This window comes from Hyperolius riggenbachi, chromosome 4 (assembly GCF_040937935.1).
Source record: "Hyperolius riggenbachi isolate aHypRig1 chromosome 4, aHypRig1.pri, whole genome shotgun sequence".
Taxonomy (NCBI): domain Eukaryota; kingdom Metazoa; phylum Chordata; class Amphibia; order Anura; family Hyperoliidae; genus Hyperolius; species Hyperolius riggenbachi.
This window is the reverse complement of record NC_090649.1, coordinates 453523004-453540644: the sequence shown is the minus strand read 5'-3', so window position 1 is coordinate 453540644 and position 17641 is coordinate 453523004. Positions and strand designations below refer to the sequence as shown.

Genomic DNA, 17641 nt, shown 5'->3' with positions numbered 1-17641 from the left:
TAGCAGCCTCAGCCTATCCTGCCCGCCATGCACAGTGCAGCTCATAGCAGCCTCAGCCTGTCCTGCCTGCCATGCACAGTGCAGCTCATAGCAGCCTCAGCCTATCCTGCCCGCCATGCACAGTGCAGCTCATAGCAGCCTCAGCCTATCCTGCCTGCCATGCACAATGCAGCTCATAGCAGCCTCAGCCTATCCTGCCTGCCGTGCACAGTGCAGCTCATAGCAGCCTCAGCCTATCCTGCCTGCCATGCACAGTGCAGCTCATAGCAGCCTCAGCCTATCCTGCCTGCCATGCACAGTGCAGCTCATAGCAGCCTCAGCCTATCCTGCCTGTCATGCACAGTGCAGCTCATAGCAGCCTCAGCCTATCCTGCTTGCCATGCACAGTGCAGCTCATAGCAGCCTCAGCCTATCCTGCCCGCCATGCACAGTGGAGCTCATAGCAGCCTCAGCCTATCCTGCCTGACATGCACAGTGCAGCTCATAGCAGCCTCAGCCTATCCTGCCTGCCATGCACAGTGCAGCTCATAGCAGCCTCAGCCTTTCCTGCCTGCCGTGCACAGTGCAGCTCATAGCAGCCTCAGCCTATCCTGCCTGCCGTGCACAGTGCAGCTCATGGCAGCCTCAGCCTATCTTGCCTGCCGTGCACAATGCAGCTCATAGCAGCCTCAGCCTATCCTGCCTGCCGTGCACAGTGCAGCTCATAGCAGCCTCAGCCTATCCTGCCTGCCATGCACAGTGCAGCTCATAGCAGAGCAGCCTCAGCCTATCCTGCCTGCCATGCACAGTGCAGCTCATAGCAGCCTCAGCCTATCCTGCCTGTCATGCACAGTGCAGCTCATAGCAGCCTCAGCCTATCCTGCCTGCCGTGCACAGTGCAGCTCATAGCAGAACAGCCTCAGCCTATCCTGCCTGCCATGCACAGTGCAGCTCATAGCAGCCTCAGCCTATCCTGCCTGTCATGCACAGTGCAGCTCATAGCAGCCTCAGCCTATCCTGCCTGCCGTGCACAGTGCAGCTCATAGCAGCCTCAGCCTATCCTGCCTGCCATGCACAGTGCAGCTCATGGCAGCCTCAGCCTATCTCTGCCAAGCACAGTGCAGCTCATAGCAGCCTCAGCCTATCCACCCTGTCATGCACAGTGCAGCTCATAGTAGCCTCAGCCTATCCTGCCTGCCGTGCACAGTGCAGCTCATAGCAGCCTCAGCATATCCTGCCTGTCATGCACAGTGCAGCTCATAGCAGCCTCAGCCTATCCTGCCTGCCATGCAGCTCATAGCAGCCTCAGCCTATCCTGCCTGCCGTGCACAGTGCAGCTCATAGCAGCCTCAGCCTATCCTGCCTGCCATGCACAGTGCAGCTCATAGCAGCCTCAGCCTATCCTGCCTGCCATGCACAGTGCAGCTCATAGCAGCCTCAGCCTATCCTGCCTGTCATGCACAGTGCAGCTCATAGCAGCCTCAGCCTATCCTGCCTGCCATGCACAGTGCAGCTCATAGCAGCCTCAGCCTATCCTGCCCGCCATGCACAGTGGAGCTCATAGCAGCCTCAGCCTATCCTGCCTGTCATGCACAGTGCAGCTTATAGCAGCCTCAGCCTATCCTGCCTGCCATGCACAGTGCAGCTCATAGCAGCCTCAGCCTATCCTGCCTGCCATGCACAGTGCAGCTCATAGCAGCCTCAGCCTATCCTGCCCGCCATGCACAGTGGAGCTCATAGCAGCCTCAGCCTATCCTGCCTGCCATGCACAGTGCAGCTCATAGCAGCCTCAGCCTATCCTGCCCGCCATGCACAGTGGAGCTCATAGCAGCCTCAGCCTATCGTGCCCGCCATGCACAGTGCAGCTCATAGCAGCCTCAGCCTTTCCTGCCTGCCGTGCACAGTGCAGCTCATAGCAGCCTCAGCCTATCCTGCCTGCCATGCACAGTGCAGCTCATAGCAGCCTCAGCCTATCCTGCCTGCCATGCACAGTGCAGCTCATGGCAGCCTCAGCCTATCTTGCCTGCCGTGCACAGTGCAGCTCATAGCAGCCTCAGCCTATCCTGCCTGCCATGCACAGTGCAGCTCATGGCAGCCTCAGCCTATCTTGCCTGCCGTGCACAATGCAGCTCATAGCAGCCTCAGCCTATCCTGCCTGCCGTGCACAGTGGAGCTCATAGCAGCCTCAGCCTATCCTGCCTGCCATGCACAGTGCAGCTCATAGCAGCCTCAGCCTATCCTGCCCGCCATGCACAGTGCAGCTCATAGCAGCCTCAGCCTATCCTGCCTGCCGTGCACAGTGCAGCTCATAGCAGCTTCAGCCTATCCTGCCTGCCATGCACAGTGCAGCTCATAGCAGCCTCAGCCTATCCTGCCCGCCATGCACAGTGCAGCTCATAGCAGCCTCAGCCTATCCTGCCTGCCATGCACAGTGCAGCTCATAGCAGCCTCAGCCTATCCTGCCTACCATGCACAGTGCAGCTCATAGCAGCCTCAGCCTATCCTGCCCGCCATGCACAGTGCAGCTCATAGCAGCCTCAGCCTATCCTGCCTGCCATGCACAGTGCAGCTCATAGCAGCCTCAGCCTATCCTGCCCGCCATGCACAGTGGAGCTCATAGCAGCCTCAGCCTATCCTGCCCGCCATGCACAGTGGAGCTCATAGCAGCCTCAGCCTATCCTGCCTGCCATGCACAGTGCAGCTCATAGCAGCCTCAGCCTATCCTGCCTGACATGCACAGTGCAGCTCATAGCAGCCTCAGCCTATCCTGCCTGCCGTGCACAGTGCAGCTCATAGTAGCCTCAGAAGTACATATAAGGGCTAGTGCACACCAAAAACCGCTAGTGGATCCGCAAAACGCTAGCGGTTTTTGAAGAGGTTTTTCAGAGCGATTCTAGGCATGTTTAGAGAGATTTTCTAAACATACCTAGCTTTTTTGGAGCATTTTTGTGTAGCAGATGTTATATTTGTTAACGTAAAGCTGTACCTGAACAGCTTCTGTAACAAAAACGCTTGGAAAACCGATCAGAGAGGTTTTCTTTGAAAAATGTAGCTACAAAAGTATAAAAACTATATGTTTTGTTCATTTTTTTGTTCTTATATATTTTTGGAAAATTTGATCATAAGTGTATGGTATATTGGTTCGAATTATAAAATCGCTCAGATTTCTCTGGTCCAAAAACAAGAAAATTGAATCGTGTATGGCTACCCTTACTCTCATTCAGGCAAAGCCAACTTATCCCTGAGCTGTCAGGCCCACATGGCTGGTTGTAAAAGGAAAGACAGTAAACATTCCTGTTACTTGCTTGCCAGGTTTCCCCACCTTATGAAACTGTGCCCCGACCCCTGCGTGGGCACTGAGGTTAGTGTACGGCATGAATAGTGCACGGTGCCTACATTTCCAGCGTCAAATCAGCGCAAACCCCTTTTATAAAGCAAGTTAGGCTGCCTGCAACAAAAAAAACTTTGTTGACAATTAGTTTGCATCTGATGACCTTTTTTTTCAGTCATCATCCTGGAAATGCAATTCCCACGATGCACTGCAGCCCCTGTGGCCATCAGTAATGTGACTTTATTCATGAAAACAAGGAAGAGTATTTCTTCCTACAAACTAACATAAAAGCCCTGGGAAAGCCCCTGGAGAAAGTGCATCCTTGTACTGGTGAAGATTAAACCAGAGATACTTCCTCTTCCTCTCCATCATCATTAGTGTCTGACATGAAGCACTCAGCTCAGGGGGTCTGATGGTTTGTAAACTACAACTGAAACAAACGGCAGAGAATAAGCTTTCACAGGCAGCGCCACCCTCTGGTAGAATCGCTGTATTGCACGTTAAGTAGATTATTAAAGGGACCCGAGCACCTGTACATGGAAAAAATATAAAATGTACCTCCCCATAAGGGAGATTTGTAATAGAGTGCGCTAATGGGGAAACAGGGTTGGGGTGATAGGCATTACTTACCTACTTATAAATATTAGTGGGTAAGCGCTCAGATAGTCTTTACTACAATAGACTCACCGGATCCAATGGCCAGAACTGGCCCGAAAGCGCATCAGGGGTATTGGCCACCCCTCAGCCTCTCAGGCACATCTGCTCCTGGTCAACTTGATCCGCTGGGTTCCCCCGCCACAGTATTGTAATTGCACCTTTCCGAGCTCCTCCCTCTATCTGTCTATTTTGTCTGTCACGCAACACACGTCAAGGAGACTGCCAGACTCGGCCACCTCTATGGCCACACAGTAGTTCTGCGCCTGCGCAATCCGCTCCGGCCCACGCGGCGGTGATTTACAGTGCCGCTCGCGCAGGCGCAGTACAGGCCGACCTGGAGGTCGGCCTGACGTCATCGCCGGGGACCAGGAGCAAGCTGCGGCGAACGGCTGCAGGGAGAACTGCGGCGAAGGACATTCTGGGAGCTGGGGCTGGAGGAAGCCCCCGGTAAGTAGCACTTCTTTTATTCATTTTTCCCTGATAACTCCTTTAAAGAGTAACTGTCAGGCTGCAGAAGCTAATTTAAACCTCTATTCTCCTGTGTTAAACAGTTTAGAAGGAAGCCAGAAAGGCATTAGTGAAGATAAAAATCTCTCTTACCTTTGATGTGTGCTTATCAGCAAAGCTAATTAGACCCAAGAGGACACAAGCCGCATACTATACTGCAAAGCATTCTGGGGCCCTCCCCTCGGCTGCTAATGAGACGTTACAGCAGCTTGTAATCAGCCCAGCGCGTAGCACTGATAAATCTCCGGGCAGAGTACACTGCAGGAGTCAGCTATTGTTCCTAGCCACATGGCTCATTAATATTCACTGCACACTGTGTTATTCAGTACGAGCTTTTCTGTGATCAGGAAGCAGGCAGGATATGACGACACATTTGACAGAAAAACATGGAGCCTGCCATGAGCTGTCAGGAGCATCTATCTCTGCATATACTATATACAAATTCTGTGAAATCCAAACGTGGACAGTGAAATGCATATGTAATGTAAGTACAGCCAATCTTTAGCTACTGATATATGTGTTTATTTTCTCTGAGACCTTATACCTAACAGCTCCTCTTTAAGTATGTGACCATGAATTCTGCTACAGTAAAAAACCTGTCAGATTTTAGCTAAGTAACAGCAACATAGAAAAAAAAATGAACTACTTGACCACCACCAGATAGAGTATCCTCCCTGTGTTTACACAAATATAAACAAATAATAAACACTTGGTTCTGTTTCTATTTTTAGAACACAACTCTGTATCTCCATCTTGTGGCCAAAAAGTAAAACCACATCCAAATACCCTCTTATACACCTTCCCATAGAAAAATGAAATACATTTTCATTATTTTTAAAAACCCTTGGAGGTCAAGTGGTTTTAAAGTGCATTTATTCTGGATCAAATAAACATTTTATATGTATACGTATTTTACTTTTTTTTTTTTTTTTTACGACAGTGGTCATTTAAACCCACACGTGTGCTGCGGTTATATTAAAGTGTACCTGAGAGGAGAGGAACAGGAGGGTTTTTACTCACCTCGGGCTTTTTCCAGCCACCTGTAATCTGCCCGCTCCCTTGTGTCCTCAATAGTCCGCTCCGCTGCTGTCACACCTGCATGCGCTGACCAAGCCGCTTGCCTAACCAATCGCGCTCCCAAGGCCAGGACAGTTTGGCACATGCACAATTTGTACTGACTTATAGCTGCACATGTGCAGAATGCTCATGGCCACAGGAAAGCGATTGAGGACACGCATGGGCCAGAATAGCGCATGCACAGTAGCCCCCCCTGGTTCACTGGGCTGCAGTAGCACAACGGATCGGACCTGGAGAGAGCTGACAGACTACAAGTGGCTGGAGGAACACCCAGATAAGAAAAATCCTCCCCACGTTTCCACCTCTCAGGTTTACATTGAGATGGAGTACTGGTTAGAGGAAAGGATGGAAACCGCTCTAGGACAGCTTGTTCTTCTCACCCAGTTGTTCTTCTTCCCAGCGTAGATTTCCATATTCTCGCCATACTGCGGCTCCTCTAGCAAAGTCTGGTACTCAAACATGAGGCGGGAGCTCTCGCTGAGGCGGCTGCACTGGTACTGGTGATACTGCTGCACCAACTCCTTCACCACCTGCAGGAGGCACTCCGCATCCGTCGGGTCCCAATCCGCCAGGCTCTGCAACAACACAACATCATTCAGGTCAATGCAACTCCGGACCAGGAGTGTGTCAAGGGGCTTTACAGAAACTTCAGTAACTTTGGGGAAAAAAATCTCAGTGAGGGAGGGGGTTTAATGGATGGTGCAGATTCTTCCCCGGTCTTCTATACCCCTCTGTTCCTGAGCTGAGATCCCGTTTGCAAAGTTTGGCATGAATGTTGAATATTGTACACGAAGGACACAGCATGAAGAAAGACCACAAAGACCACGCTCCCCTCCATGTATGAGCTCGGCCGCACTGCACAGGCATGAAGGAAAGCCCTGTCTGTGCAGTACAGCACGGTGTTTTTTGCGCACAATTTTTCTCAGTTCTCGAGCAAATCTGTGTTACTGCACGAGGGGAGCGCAGCCACGAAGAGAAGGAGAGCAGCAGAGGGGTCCTACACATCGGGGAAGCCTGCTAAAGGCGTACATGAAAAAAGTCACCGTGATAGTAAAATATATTCCGATAGTAAAATACTGTATATACTCGTGTATAAGCCTAATTTTTTAGCACAAAAAATGTACTTAAAAGTTACGCCCCCCCCCAGCTTATATGCGAGTCAGTAGAGAACAACAGATGATGGAGCAGGTTTTGTTACTGGCGGAGGAGCGTAAGGATCATGCACTAGTGATCCTGCTCTTGCCAGCTGGCTCTCAGCTGTGTCCGTGCCCCCGTCCCCTACAACATGGTGTGCAGAGTGCGCTGCTCAAGACTACCTGTGTCCCCTGGCTTGTGAAGTGGAGAGTGCAAGCAACGTGTCAGCGGTGCAATGATTGGGGATTTTTTCTGTGTGGCAATCGCTGTGTCTCATATCTATGACATCATCTAGTGGCATCTTAAGACAATTCTGTATCATCCTTGGGGCACATCTGGCCATGGAGAGGGGCTATACTGAGGAGGGGGCTTATACATGCATCAATAACCTTTTCCTGGTTTCTGAGGGAAAAGTGGGTACCTTCTGGCGTATAAGACTACTTTTTAACCCTTGAAAATAGTCTTATACGCCGGGTTTCATTGTTGCCGGGTGATACGCCCTATCCTGTTACCGCCACTCAGATCTCACTGCTGAGGACTGTAGTGAAGCAGCGGCAAGTATATCCCAAAATCTATATTTTAACTGGAAAAGTTGGGGGATCATCTTATACGCCAGAATATACGGTATATGCGGTACCCTTATCTTTACCAATAACCCTACTCACACACATAACCCTCCCTCTACTGATGCCTAACCTTTAACTCTCCCTCTACCAATGCATCCCCCCTGGTGGTGCCTAACCTTAACCCCCCCAGTAGAAGGTCTTACTGTTACGCAAATTTCGGCTTTGCATATCGAGAGGACTCGGTCCTGCTATTTTATCTGGCGCCTACTAGTGCCCAACTTTATTGTCATTGATGCGGATCATGGCTATTGATGCCTAACCGCTGCACCCCTCCCCGGTGGCCGCTAACTCTTTAGCCACCCCTCCCCGGCAATGGGAAAAAATTTGGGCACAGGGGAGCACCCCATAGAATAGCGGGCACAGAGTCTTGCAGCTATGCAAATTGTGGCTTTGCATTGCTAGCGCTCTATGCCCTAAATTGCTCCCATTGCAGCAAATTGCAGCCTATATAATGGGATCATATGGCGTCACCCTTTTTCCCAAGGCGTCTGCGGTGTCCTTTTACCCTGTTTCGTCCTAAAGTCCACCCAGAGGGCCAAGGTAAGTTTAGATAAACTGAACACTTTATTATTAACCCCTATAGAAGAGGTATATATCAGAAATGAACCCTGAAAACAATGGCACCTTTATGGCTATTCATATCACTTCTCTGAAATATCTACTGCATACAGAATATTAACCAGACAAGACTTATGGAGAGAATTATCTTCAATGTAGAAATCAACCGTGACAAATTCCAGGAAATATGGAAGCCACAGATAGGAACCCGCTCTCTACAATCACTGTAAGAAATGCCTAATGTCTCTGCTAAACATAGCGATATTCACCCACGACATGATTAACATTCCCATCTCATCTGCTATGTGTATGGCACTAAAGTCGGGATATTAGCTGAATCTTCAGTAAGGTTTGTTGCATTGTATTGATGACAAGTATTCCATTATTCCTCATCTCTGTGTATTATATGCAGTTCAACTCTTTATCAACTTTTCGTCTTTCTGGTCTTTTTTGAATGTTGTGTTATCAATATACACATAGGGCTTGATTCACAAAACGGTGCTAACTGTTAGCACGTTGTGAAAAGTACTTTGCATGAAATTTCACGTGATAACTGTTATCGCACGCAAAAACTGTGCGTTCGCGTGATAAATTCACGTTATCTCGTGAACGCAACGTTAACGCATGAAAAATTAATGTTAATGCGCGAATGTGAATTTTTGCGCATCATAACCGGTTCTTCACACGAAACCCGTTTTTTCACGCGAAAACGCACGAAAAGCCGTGCTAACAGCCGTACTAACAGTTAGCACCGTTTTGTGAATCAAGCACCTTTTCAATAAACATAGTTTAAAAGTGGATCCAAGATAAAAGGCGGGGTCATTACTAATGGCCTCCTCACATATATTATGTAGGCAGCACAGTGGCGTAATGGTTAGCGCTCTCGCCTTGCAGCACTGGGTCCCCGGTGTCTGCATGGGTTTCCTCTGGGCACTTCAGTTTCCTCCCACATCCCCAAAACATACAGATAAGTTAATAGGCTTCCCCCTAAATTGGCCCTAGACTATGATACATACACTACATATGTAGACATATGACTATTTGTTAATTGTGGGTGAGCTAAGGTTTAGCTAAGCAGTACTGTTGTACTTTATATTTATAATGCTGTGGCTGCAATACAGTCAAAGTTGTGTTTTTTGTTGTTTTTTTTTTTAGCTGAGCAGAGCAGCCAATTTGTAAACACAGGATGATAACCCTATGCCTGTTCCATGAAAGCAGGAAGTAGACATACTGCAGATTTATTGCAGGATTGGTATCAGCTGTAACAAAGAGATGTTGTTCTTTAAAGGTTTTTATGCTGTTGCTTATCTTTTAGAGAAGTGAGGAAGTTCTGAGTTCAGGTCCGCTTTAAGGGCCCGTTGATGCTAGGGGCGTTATCCGCCTTTTTTTCAAGCACAGGCGATTTTTAAAATCACCCACAAAACGCTTGTGCAGTAAATCTATGTGAGAAGGTTCATATCGGCGCGTTTCGTCTGCTGTGCGTTCAGCAAAGCCGTGCCTGTACCATTTTTGGGGCATTTTTCGTATAATGGTAGGTATAGGAAGAGCGCTAAACGCTAACAAAATAGCTTTGTGCAGCGACTGCATTCACATTTTTTAAGAGTAAATACATTGTATTTATTCTTTTCTGGGTCAAAGAGTTCCCTTTTTGACTTGCGTCAGGGAGTGAATTACAACGCTCTTAGAAAAGTGCTTTTACCAGAAACGCAGCGCACAGTGGAGTGCCCAGGAAGGCACTTTCGTTTTTAGGTGTGAATGGGGCCTAAATATATTTATTGCAAAAAAATAAAAGGCATGCAATGGATACAAGAGTAGTACTAATTACATTAGAAGGCAGAAATAGGGCATTGATGCATCAGGTAGTTGCCAGCCTTTTCTTCACCTGACACTGATGATTTGGGCTGTGCAGCAGATGAAGGGAGCGGGGGATGTGGAGGATCTTAGGAAGGCATAGCGGTAAACCCCCTCCCCCATGCAGCGCACAGAGCTGGACAACAAGCAGGAGGACGATACATTGGCTCTGTCAGGCAGTTCTTCCTGCCCCAAGTGCTGCATGCACACAGCACATTACACAAAGCAGAAGTGGTCTCTGCTCTACTGAAACCGCAGCCCACAACACACTTCAAAAGAAGATGCTGCAATTTCTCCTATACAATCGGTAATGGCTAAAGTTATAAAAACTGAAAGTCCATATTCAGAAATACTGAGGCTTTTTCACACTACCACCCAGCATTAGCGTTGTGGTGTAATGAGTGGGTCGCAGCACACCCTCTTTCTGGCATCAGGCCAATCAAGAATAAGGCTCTCTATCACTCACCTCCTGTGGCCGAAGAAGACGAATTGAGTGGAAGTATTGACAAAATACGCTTCAGAGCATGAGTGATGCAAATATATGCAGTGGCCACTCCACTTTAAAATCTCTGCGTCGCTATAGACTTACATGATTTCTGATCCGCTGCACGTCGCCGTGCAAGCTGGCCTCCAACGTTTCCCTTGCGTTGCCGCGGCGGCAAAAAAAAAAAACATCACTTACGTCACACCGTCCCGATATGAAAGGCCGCATAGAATTTCATTGGTGTTGTGTCACCTTGCCGTAATAACAGCGTAATGCAACATCCCAGTGTGAAAGGGGCCTCAAGGTCAGTTATGTGCAGGGACCGGAGTCAGAACACACAGTGCTACATCAACTTCAGTACAGCTGTCATGTACATATACTGATAGTAAACTAGCTGCAGTGTATAGCGATCTCTGCTACCTCCAGTATGTACTGTATAAGCTGTTACTATGTGCCTGTACTGATAGTAAACTAGCTGCAGTGTGTGCTGATCTCTGCTACCTCCAGTATGTACAGTATAAGCTTCTACTCTGTGCCTATACTGACAGTAATCTAGCTGCAGTGTGTGCTGATCTCTGCTACCTCCACTATGTACAGTATAATATGTGCCTGTACTGATAGTAAACTAGCTGGAGTGTGTGCTAATCTCTGCTACCCCCAGAATGTACAGTATTATTTATTAGTATTTATACAGCGCTGACATCTTCCGCAGCGCTGTACAGAGTATATATACTTGTCATTAACTCATTAAGGCCCCGTTCACATCACAAACGCGGACGGGCACGCACGCGGAACGCAACGCGTACGAACGCACGCCATCCGCGTTTGTGTGCGTTGCGTGGCTGATCCCATCACTGAAAAGTGAATGGGACAGCCACGCGTTTTTACAAAAAATGCGTGCAGCATGCGTTCCCGGGCCGGACAGGTCCGGAACGCATGCAGTGTGAACATCAGACATTGCACTCTATGCAATGTCTGATGTCGTGCGTGTCGGCCACCTGCACGCGTTTCCAAAACGCGGCTGGAAACGCGTGCAGTGTGAACGGGGCCTAACTGTCCCTCAGAGGGGGCTCACAATCTAATCCCTACCACAGCTGTATGTCTATGTCCATTGTATGTCTAAGATTTCCAATTAGTCTATTGCAATCCAATGGGATCCTCAATGCTTATGTTGTATCTGTATACTGGTGCTTCCCCCAAAACAGTGGTCCCTAGCCAGGGCTGTGGAGTCGGTCCAAAAATCCACCGACTCCGACTCCTCTAATATGCATATTACAATTTTGTTGATTAAAAGTATGTAACATGAAATTTGTCTCTTAACTGCCAACGCTTAGGAATTTTACAAGACAACTGAAGTGAGAAGGATGTGGAGGCTGCCATATTTATTCCCTTTAGACTAAAATTAGTCCTTGGTAAGAGTACTTGTAATAGGTACAGACCGGAACAAAGAACATCTATCAGGCCCTAGGCATGTAAGAATGATGTGCAGGTACTCTGCAGGGGAATGAGGAGATTCTTCCTCTATTACACATTCTTCATGTACAATCTGAACAAGGTTTATGGGTGACAGACAACACCTCTGTGTTCAATGTGCACAGCATTCTCAGTGGATTCCCTGCAGCTCTGTGGGGAGTGCATATGTAGAGTATAGTACTACTGTGTAACAAAGTAAACTTGAGACAGATGAAATTACAGTTTTATACATACCTGGGGCTTCCTCCAGCCGCCTTCAGGATAATCAGTCCCTCGTCCTCCTCCACCACCTGGATCTTCTGCTATGAGTCCAGGTACTTGAGCCAGTCGGGCGTACTGCGCATGCACACACTCCGGCGCCGGGAGCGTACTACACCTGCACAGCACTATTGCGCAGGTGCAGAATGTTCCTGGCTGTGGGAGCGGCATGCGGCCAGACTGCGCTGACTGGCTGAATTACCAGGACTCATAGCAGAAGATCCGGGTGGTGGAGGAGGACAGCGAGGGACTGATTAGCCTGAAGGGGGCTGGAGGAAGCCCCAGGTATGTATAAAACTTTACTTTTCATCCGTCTCAGGTACCCTTCAATTTGTAGTCACCAAACCAAATTTTAACAACATATCAAATTATTTTATTTCATCAGAAAAGGGAGTGCATACATTTGCATAAATCAGCATCAGTGCAAAATTATTTCCATCTCATTGACCATCTCTATTAGTGACACGGATACACATCAGGCTTTATACTTACAGCATAGATGTTATTTAGTATATATAAGAGATTCCTGTGTACACATAATATATACAGTCACAATCAGATCTGTATATCTGACCTTAAAAATACGGGGACTGCTTTATTGAAGCAGCACAAGTAACTAATTTTGATTGGTTTATTTCATTTTTGTGGACTAAGCACAGCTATTACTGTATATATACTGTATATATACATTATTTTTAATGACTATTATCTGAGAAATAGAACATTTTATCATATTTTCTATTTTAATTACAGTTACAAATTCATTAGGAGTCGGAGTCGGTGCATTTTTTCCCGACTCCGACTCCAGGCACCCACAATTGCCCGACTCCACGACTCCGACTCCGACTCCACAGCCCTGTCCCTAGCAGCGGCAGAACACAAATGTGAAAGCAAAAAGGTATACCAAGCAGGCGGCAACTTAAAAATGGATGAAAATCTGTTGAAACAGAAAATGGATCAGTTTTTACTGGATCAGTTTTCATTTAGTACAGTGCGAATTTAAAGAGGAACTCCAGTGAAAATAGTGTAATAAAAAAAAAATGCTTCATTTTTACAATAATTATGTATAAATGATTTAGTCAGTGTTTGCTCATTGTAAAATCTTTCCTCTCCCTGATTTACATTCTGACATTACATGGTGACATTTTTACGGTGGGCAGGTTATGTAGCTGCTGCTAGCTGTTTTGGCAGTTGGAGACAGTTGTAAACAGCTATTTCTTCTCTGTGAACCTTGTTACATTGTGGCAAACTGTCAAAAGTACCACGGTCCCCAGAGCTTCTTGTGGGAGGGGTTTTAGCACAAAATCAGTCATACAGCAGCCCCTGATGGTCTGTTTGTGAAAATCATTATATTTCTCATGTAAAAGGGGGTATCAGCTACTGATTGGGATAAAGTTAAATTATTGGTTGGAGTTTCTCTTTAATGGCCAACTCCAAAAAATGACAAGTACGTTTTCGACACAATCCCTTCTTCAGACTCCCATCCTCCTGCAGCTGCAATAAGACAGCCTATTCTGCAGAGCAGGATCATCCATCAGGCAACCTAGGCAGGTGCCTGGGGCTTAGTGGGTGTCAAGGGGCCCACCAGCCAGCTTCTCTGACTTCTCTACACTTCAGCTTACCAAAAAGATCACAAGGTGACCCTGAATCTACTGCCTTGCCTAGGGCTCCATAACACCTTAATCCATCTCTGCTATTATGCACACTACTGTTTTACAGCTTAGAGATCAATTACAGAGAGACCCTGTGATATCCCTGTAAAGAGAAACCATTGATACCCCCTTTCCCATGAGAAATCTATTCCTTTTCTCAAACGGATCATCAGGGGGCTCTGTATGACTGATTTTGTGGTGAAATCCCTCCCACAGTGTGATGTCAGCGCCTCACAGCACTGACATCATACTGTGAGAGCCTTGTTGCATTATGGGAAATAACAGCTGTTTCCAACTGCCAAAAAGGCAAGCAGCGTCTCCTCCCAGCGACATCACCTGCCAGCAGTAAAAATGTCACCATGTGATAAATGTCAGAATGTAAATCAGGGAGAGGAAAGATTTTACAATGGTCAAATACTGACTAAATCATTTATACATCATTATTGTAAAAATTAAGCAGTTTTTTAATTACATTATTTTAACCATTTCAGCCGCACGGACGTGATCCTCATGTCCAGGTGGCTGCTCTGATGCAGAGGCACGCTTTGGCGCGCTCCCGCGCGCGATCGTGGGGCGCGATCCGTGCTGTCCCCCTATAGCCCTGGGATCAGTGAACGGAAACATGGTTCCCGTTCACCGATCTAAGTTGCAGGCAGAAAAACCGACGGCTTCTTATGAGAGACTGCAGTTTTTCTAAAAAAAAAAAAAAAAATTTAATATTTCCCCCGTCCTCCTTGTGCTTCAGGTTAGCGAGAAGCACAAGGAGAAAAAAAAAAAACTCATCCCATCTTGTGGCCAAATAGTAAAACTACATCTACATACATTTTTCATGCCAATTTACACATATTAGAACATTAAAAATTAACTGTTTATTTCCCAACACCCAAAAAATATTTAATGAAAAAAAAATTACAATAAAAAAAAAAAACAACAAACAAATAGTTACCTAAGGGTCTGAACTTTTAAAATATGAAGAGGGTGTACTACGAACAATTTTTAAATTATAAGCTTGTAAATAGTGATGGATGCAAAACTGAAAAAATGCACCTTTATTTCCAAATAAAATATTGGCGTCATACATTGTGATAGGGACAAAATTTAATTGGTGTAATATCCGAGACAAACGGGCAAATAAAATACATAGGTTTTAATTATGGTAGCATGTATTATTTTAAAGCTATAATGGCCGAAAACTGAGAAATAAATGATTTTTTTTAATTTTTTTCTTAATATTCCTGTTAAAATGCATTTATAAAAAAATAATTCTTAGCAAAATGTACCACCCAAAGAAAGCTTAATTAGTGGCGGAAAAAACAAGATATAGATCAATAAATTGTTATAAGTAGTGATAAAGTAATTAGCGAATGAATGGGAGGTGAAAATTGCTCTGATGCATAAGGTGAAAAATCCCAGCGGGCTGAAATGGTTAACTGGAGTTCCTCTTTAAGTCATAATGAAGGCATGTGTCATCCGGCAGGGTAACAAACACTCGTTGTGAGCAGTGGTGAGTGGGAACCGGCCGCGTTACGCGCTGTGCATGTGATAGGCGCTCTGTAGGAGGACTGATAAAGGCCTGTGATGTATTGTGGGAAGGCGGGGATGTCACTTTCTGTTGGGTGAGATGATAAGAGGCCCGTTTCCTGCTGCCTGGCACACGTCACAGAGCCACGCTGTCATCTATTTGCAGTGCTGCTGGTATTCTCAGTATGTGCTGTGACAATCGCACAACGGGTGACTCAGTGTGTGTGGAGAACACAGGCCTGATGTCATCACAGGGTGAGTCATGGATGTTGGCGGATTATTACTATTCACAGTGACGAGACATCCTCCAGCTGCTGATAAGAAGAAAGTTACTTATGGATGGAGCCATTGTTCTATCACTGCTGGCTCTAAAGAGGACCTGTCTATCATTATTTAAATAAGGGCCTGTCCATAACAGATTGTGGCATTTGTCAGGACTAGCCAATCACTCTTTATTTATACAGGGCTGATCTTGTCACCCAAGGTGCCCATTATATAAATAATCAGATCAGTTCCTTCAGATCGTTTCTCATCGATCCACTGCATTAAAGGATTCAAACAGCTTCCGATCTTAAAAACTGATGCAATCTTATGCATGAAAAACAAAATTACCATTGATTGATTAGTTCTTTAAAGTGGGATTATACTCCCCAAACTAACATTGCAGTAAGTACTCTTGGTTACATAAAAGAACATTTAAAAGCCTACCCAAGTATTCCCTTTGTGTAAAAACGATTATTATCACTGCAGAGAGCAGTACAGTCTTGCTTATCTCTGGTTATCAGCAAAAGTAATATTTGGGGGGAAAAAAACTCTGCCTGTGTCTTTGCTCTCTGCTAAAGTGACTCAGCTGTTTCCAGGGCGATGTGTCTGGTCAGCAGAGGGAGGGGGGGGGGGGGCAGAGTGAAGACACAGGCAGAGAGTTTCATTCCAGCAATGATTACATTTGCCAATTGGTCAGAGATATACAAGCCTATAAATGCTCTCCGCAGTGATAATAACCAGTTTCTCCATTTTTATACAATCCGATCTGAATAATCTAATAATAAAAAAAAAATGACAATCATTCGACTGTTCTTTTTTAATTAATCTCTATCATAGTTATAATTGGGGGGGGGGGGGGGGAGCTTTTGGGAAGGAAGAAGAAAAAGGAGTGCCTAGAGGAAACCCACAGAAAAATGAGAAGAATGTGCAAACTTTATGCAGATAGTGTCCTGGCCAAGATTGGAACCTCACGCAAAGAAAAAAAAAACCCAAAACACCCCAAGGAATCCAGCAGGGGGTACGTCACAGCGCGAGGGGCGGCGACAGGCTGTGAAGAACGTATATATAATATTAAATCTTGGCCCGCAACTTGTGTTTGAGAAACTGGCCCATTACGTGATCGAGTTTGATGCCTCGCTTTAGATTGTATATGAAATATTAAAGTGGACCTGAACTCAGAACTCCTCTCTGCTCTAAAAGATACACAACAACATAATAAAATTTAAACAAAAAACATTTCTTTGTTACAGCTGATACAAATCATAAAATAAATCTGCACAGTTTCTACTTCCTGATTCATGGAAGCAGACAGATTGTTTACAGCCTGTGCTTTCAAATGGGGTTATCTGCTTATCTGCCATAGGCAGTCATGTGACACAGGGAGAGATCAAATTACAACTAGTGATTAGACATAAATGAGGGGGGAATTACACAGGCTAAACTCTCTAAATACATTGAGAGTGCATTTCTCTATGCTTTAAAGAGAAACCATGACCAAAAATTGGACTTCATCCCAATTAGTAGCCGATACCCCCATTCCCATGAGAAATCTTTTCCTTTTCACAAACGGATCATCAGGGGGTCTGTATGGCTGATATTGTGGTGAAACCCCTCCCACGGTGTGATGCCAGGACCATGGCCCTGACAATTTCCTGTCTGTGAACCTCATTGCATTGTGGGAAATAACTGTTTACAGCTGGGTCCAACTGCCAAAAAAGAAAGCAGCATCTCCTTCCACTGACATCACCTGCCAGCAGTAAAAATGTCACCATGTGGTAAATGTCAGAATGTAAATCAGGGAGAGGAAAGATTTTACAATGGGCAAACACTGACTAAATCATTTCTACATAATTATTTTAGGAATAGAGCACTTTTTTATTACATTATTTTCACTGGAGTTCCTCTTTAAAGCAAACCTGAACTGAAAATGAAAAGTCAAAATAAACGAACACACGTCATACTTACCTCTCGTGTAGTCTACTCCTCAATCTCTTTCTCTTTTTCTGCGTCCTCTTTGTCCATGCGACAAACAGGATAAACAGGATCAATGGAATTCTCCATCCTCCATTTTGAAACCCCATAACAGCTTCCTGGTCAGTACACTGTTAAACTTTAATGACGTCCACTTGAGCCATAAGGAAACATGGATATTACCTTGCTCATCAGTTGTCCTTTCAATTATAACTGACAACAACTGATATATTTCAGTTCTCACCAAATCTTGTCAGAACTGGAAGGAATGTAAGAAGAAATGGTGAGCTTCTGAGAG

The 17641-nt window shown here is 45.9% G+C and overlaps 1 protein-coding gene across 5 annotated transcripts in view; it reads right to left on the bottom strand.

Annotated features, from left to right (window-relative positions):
- Positions 1-17641, bottom strand: part of BABAM2 (BRISC and BRCA1 A complex member 2) — a 316793-nt gene that overhangs the window by 262804 nt on the left and 36348 nt on the right. For all 5 annotated transcript variants that reach the window (XM_068232739.1, XM_068232738.1, XM_068232737.1 and 2 more), the window contains one exon: positions 5932-6126. In XM_068232739.1, the coding sequence (XP_068088840.1) occupies positions 5932-6126 (195 nt within the window). The remainder of the gene's footprint in view (positions 1-5931; positions 6127-17641) is intronic.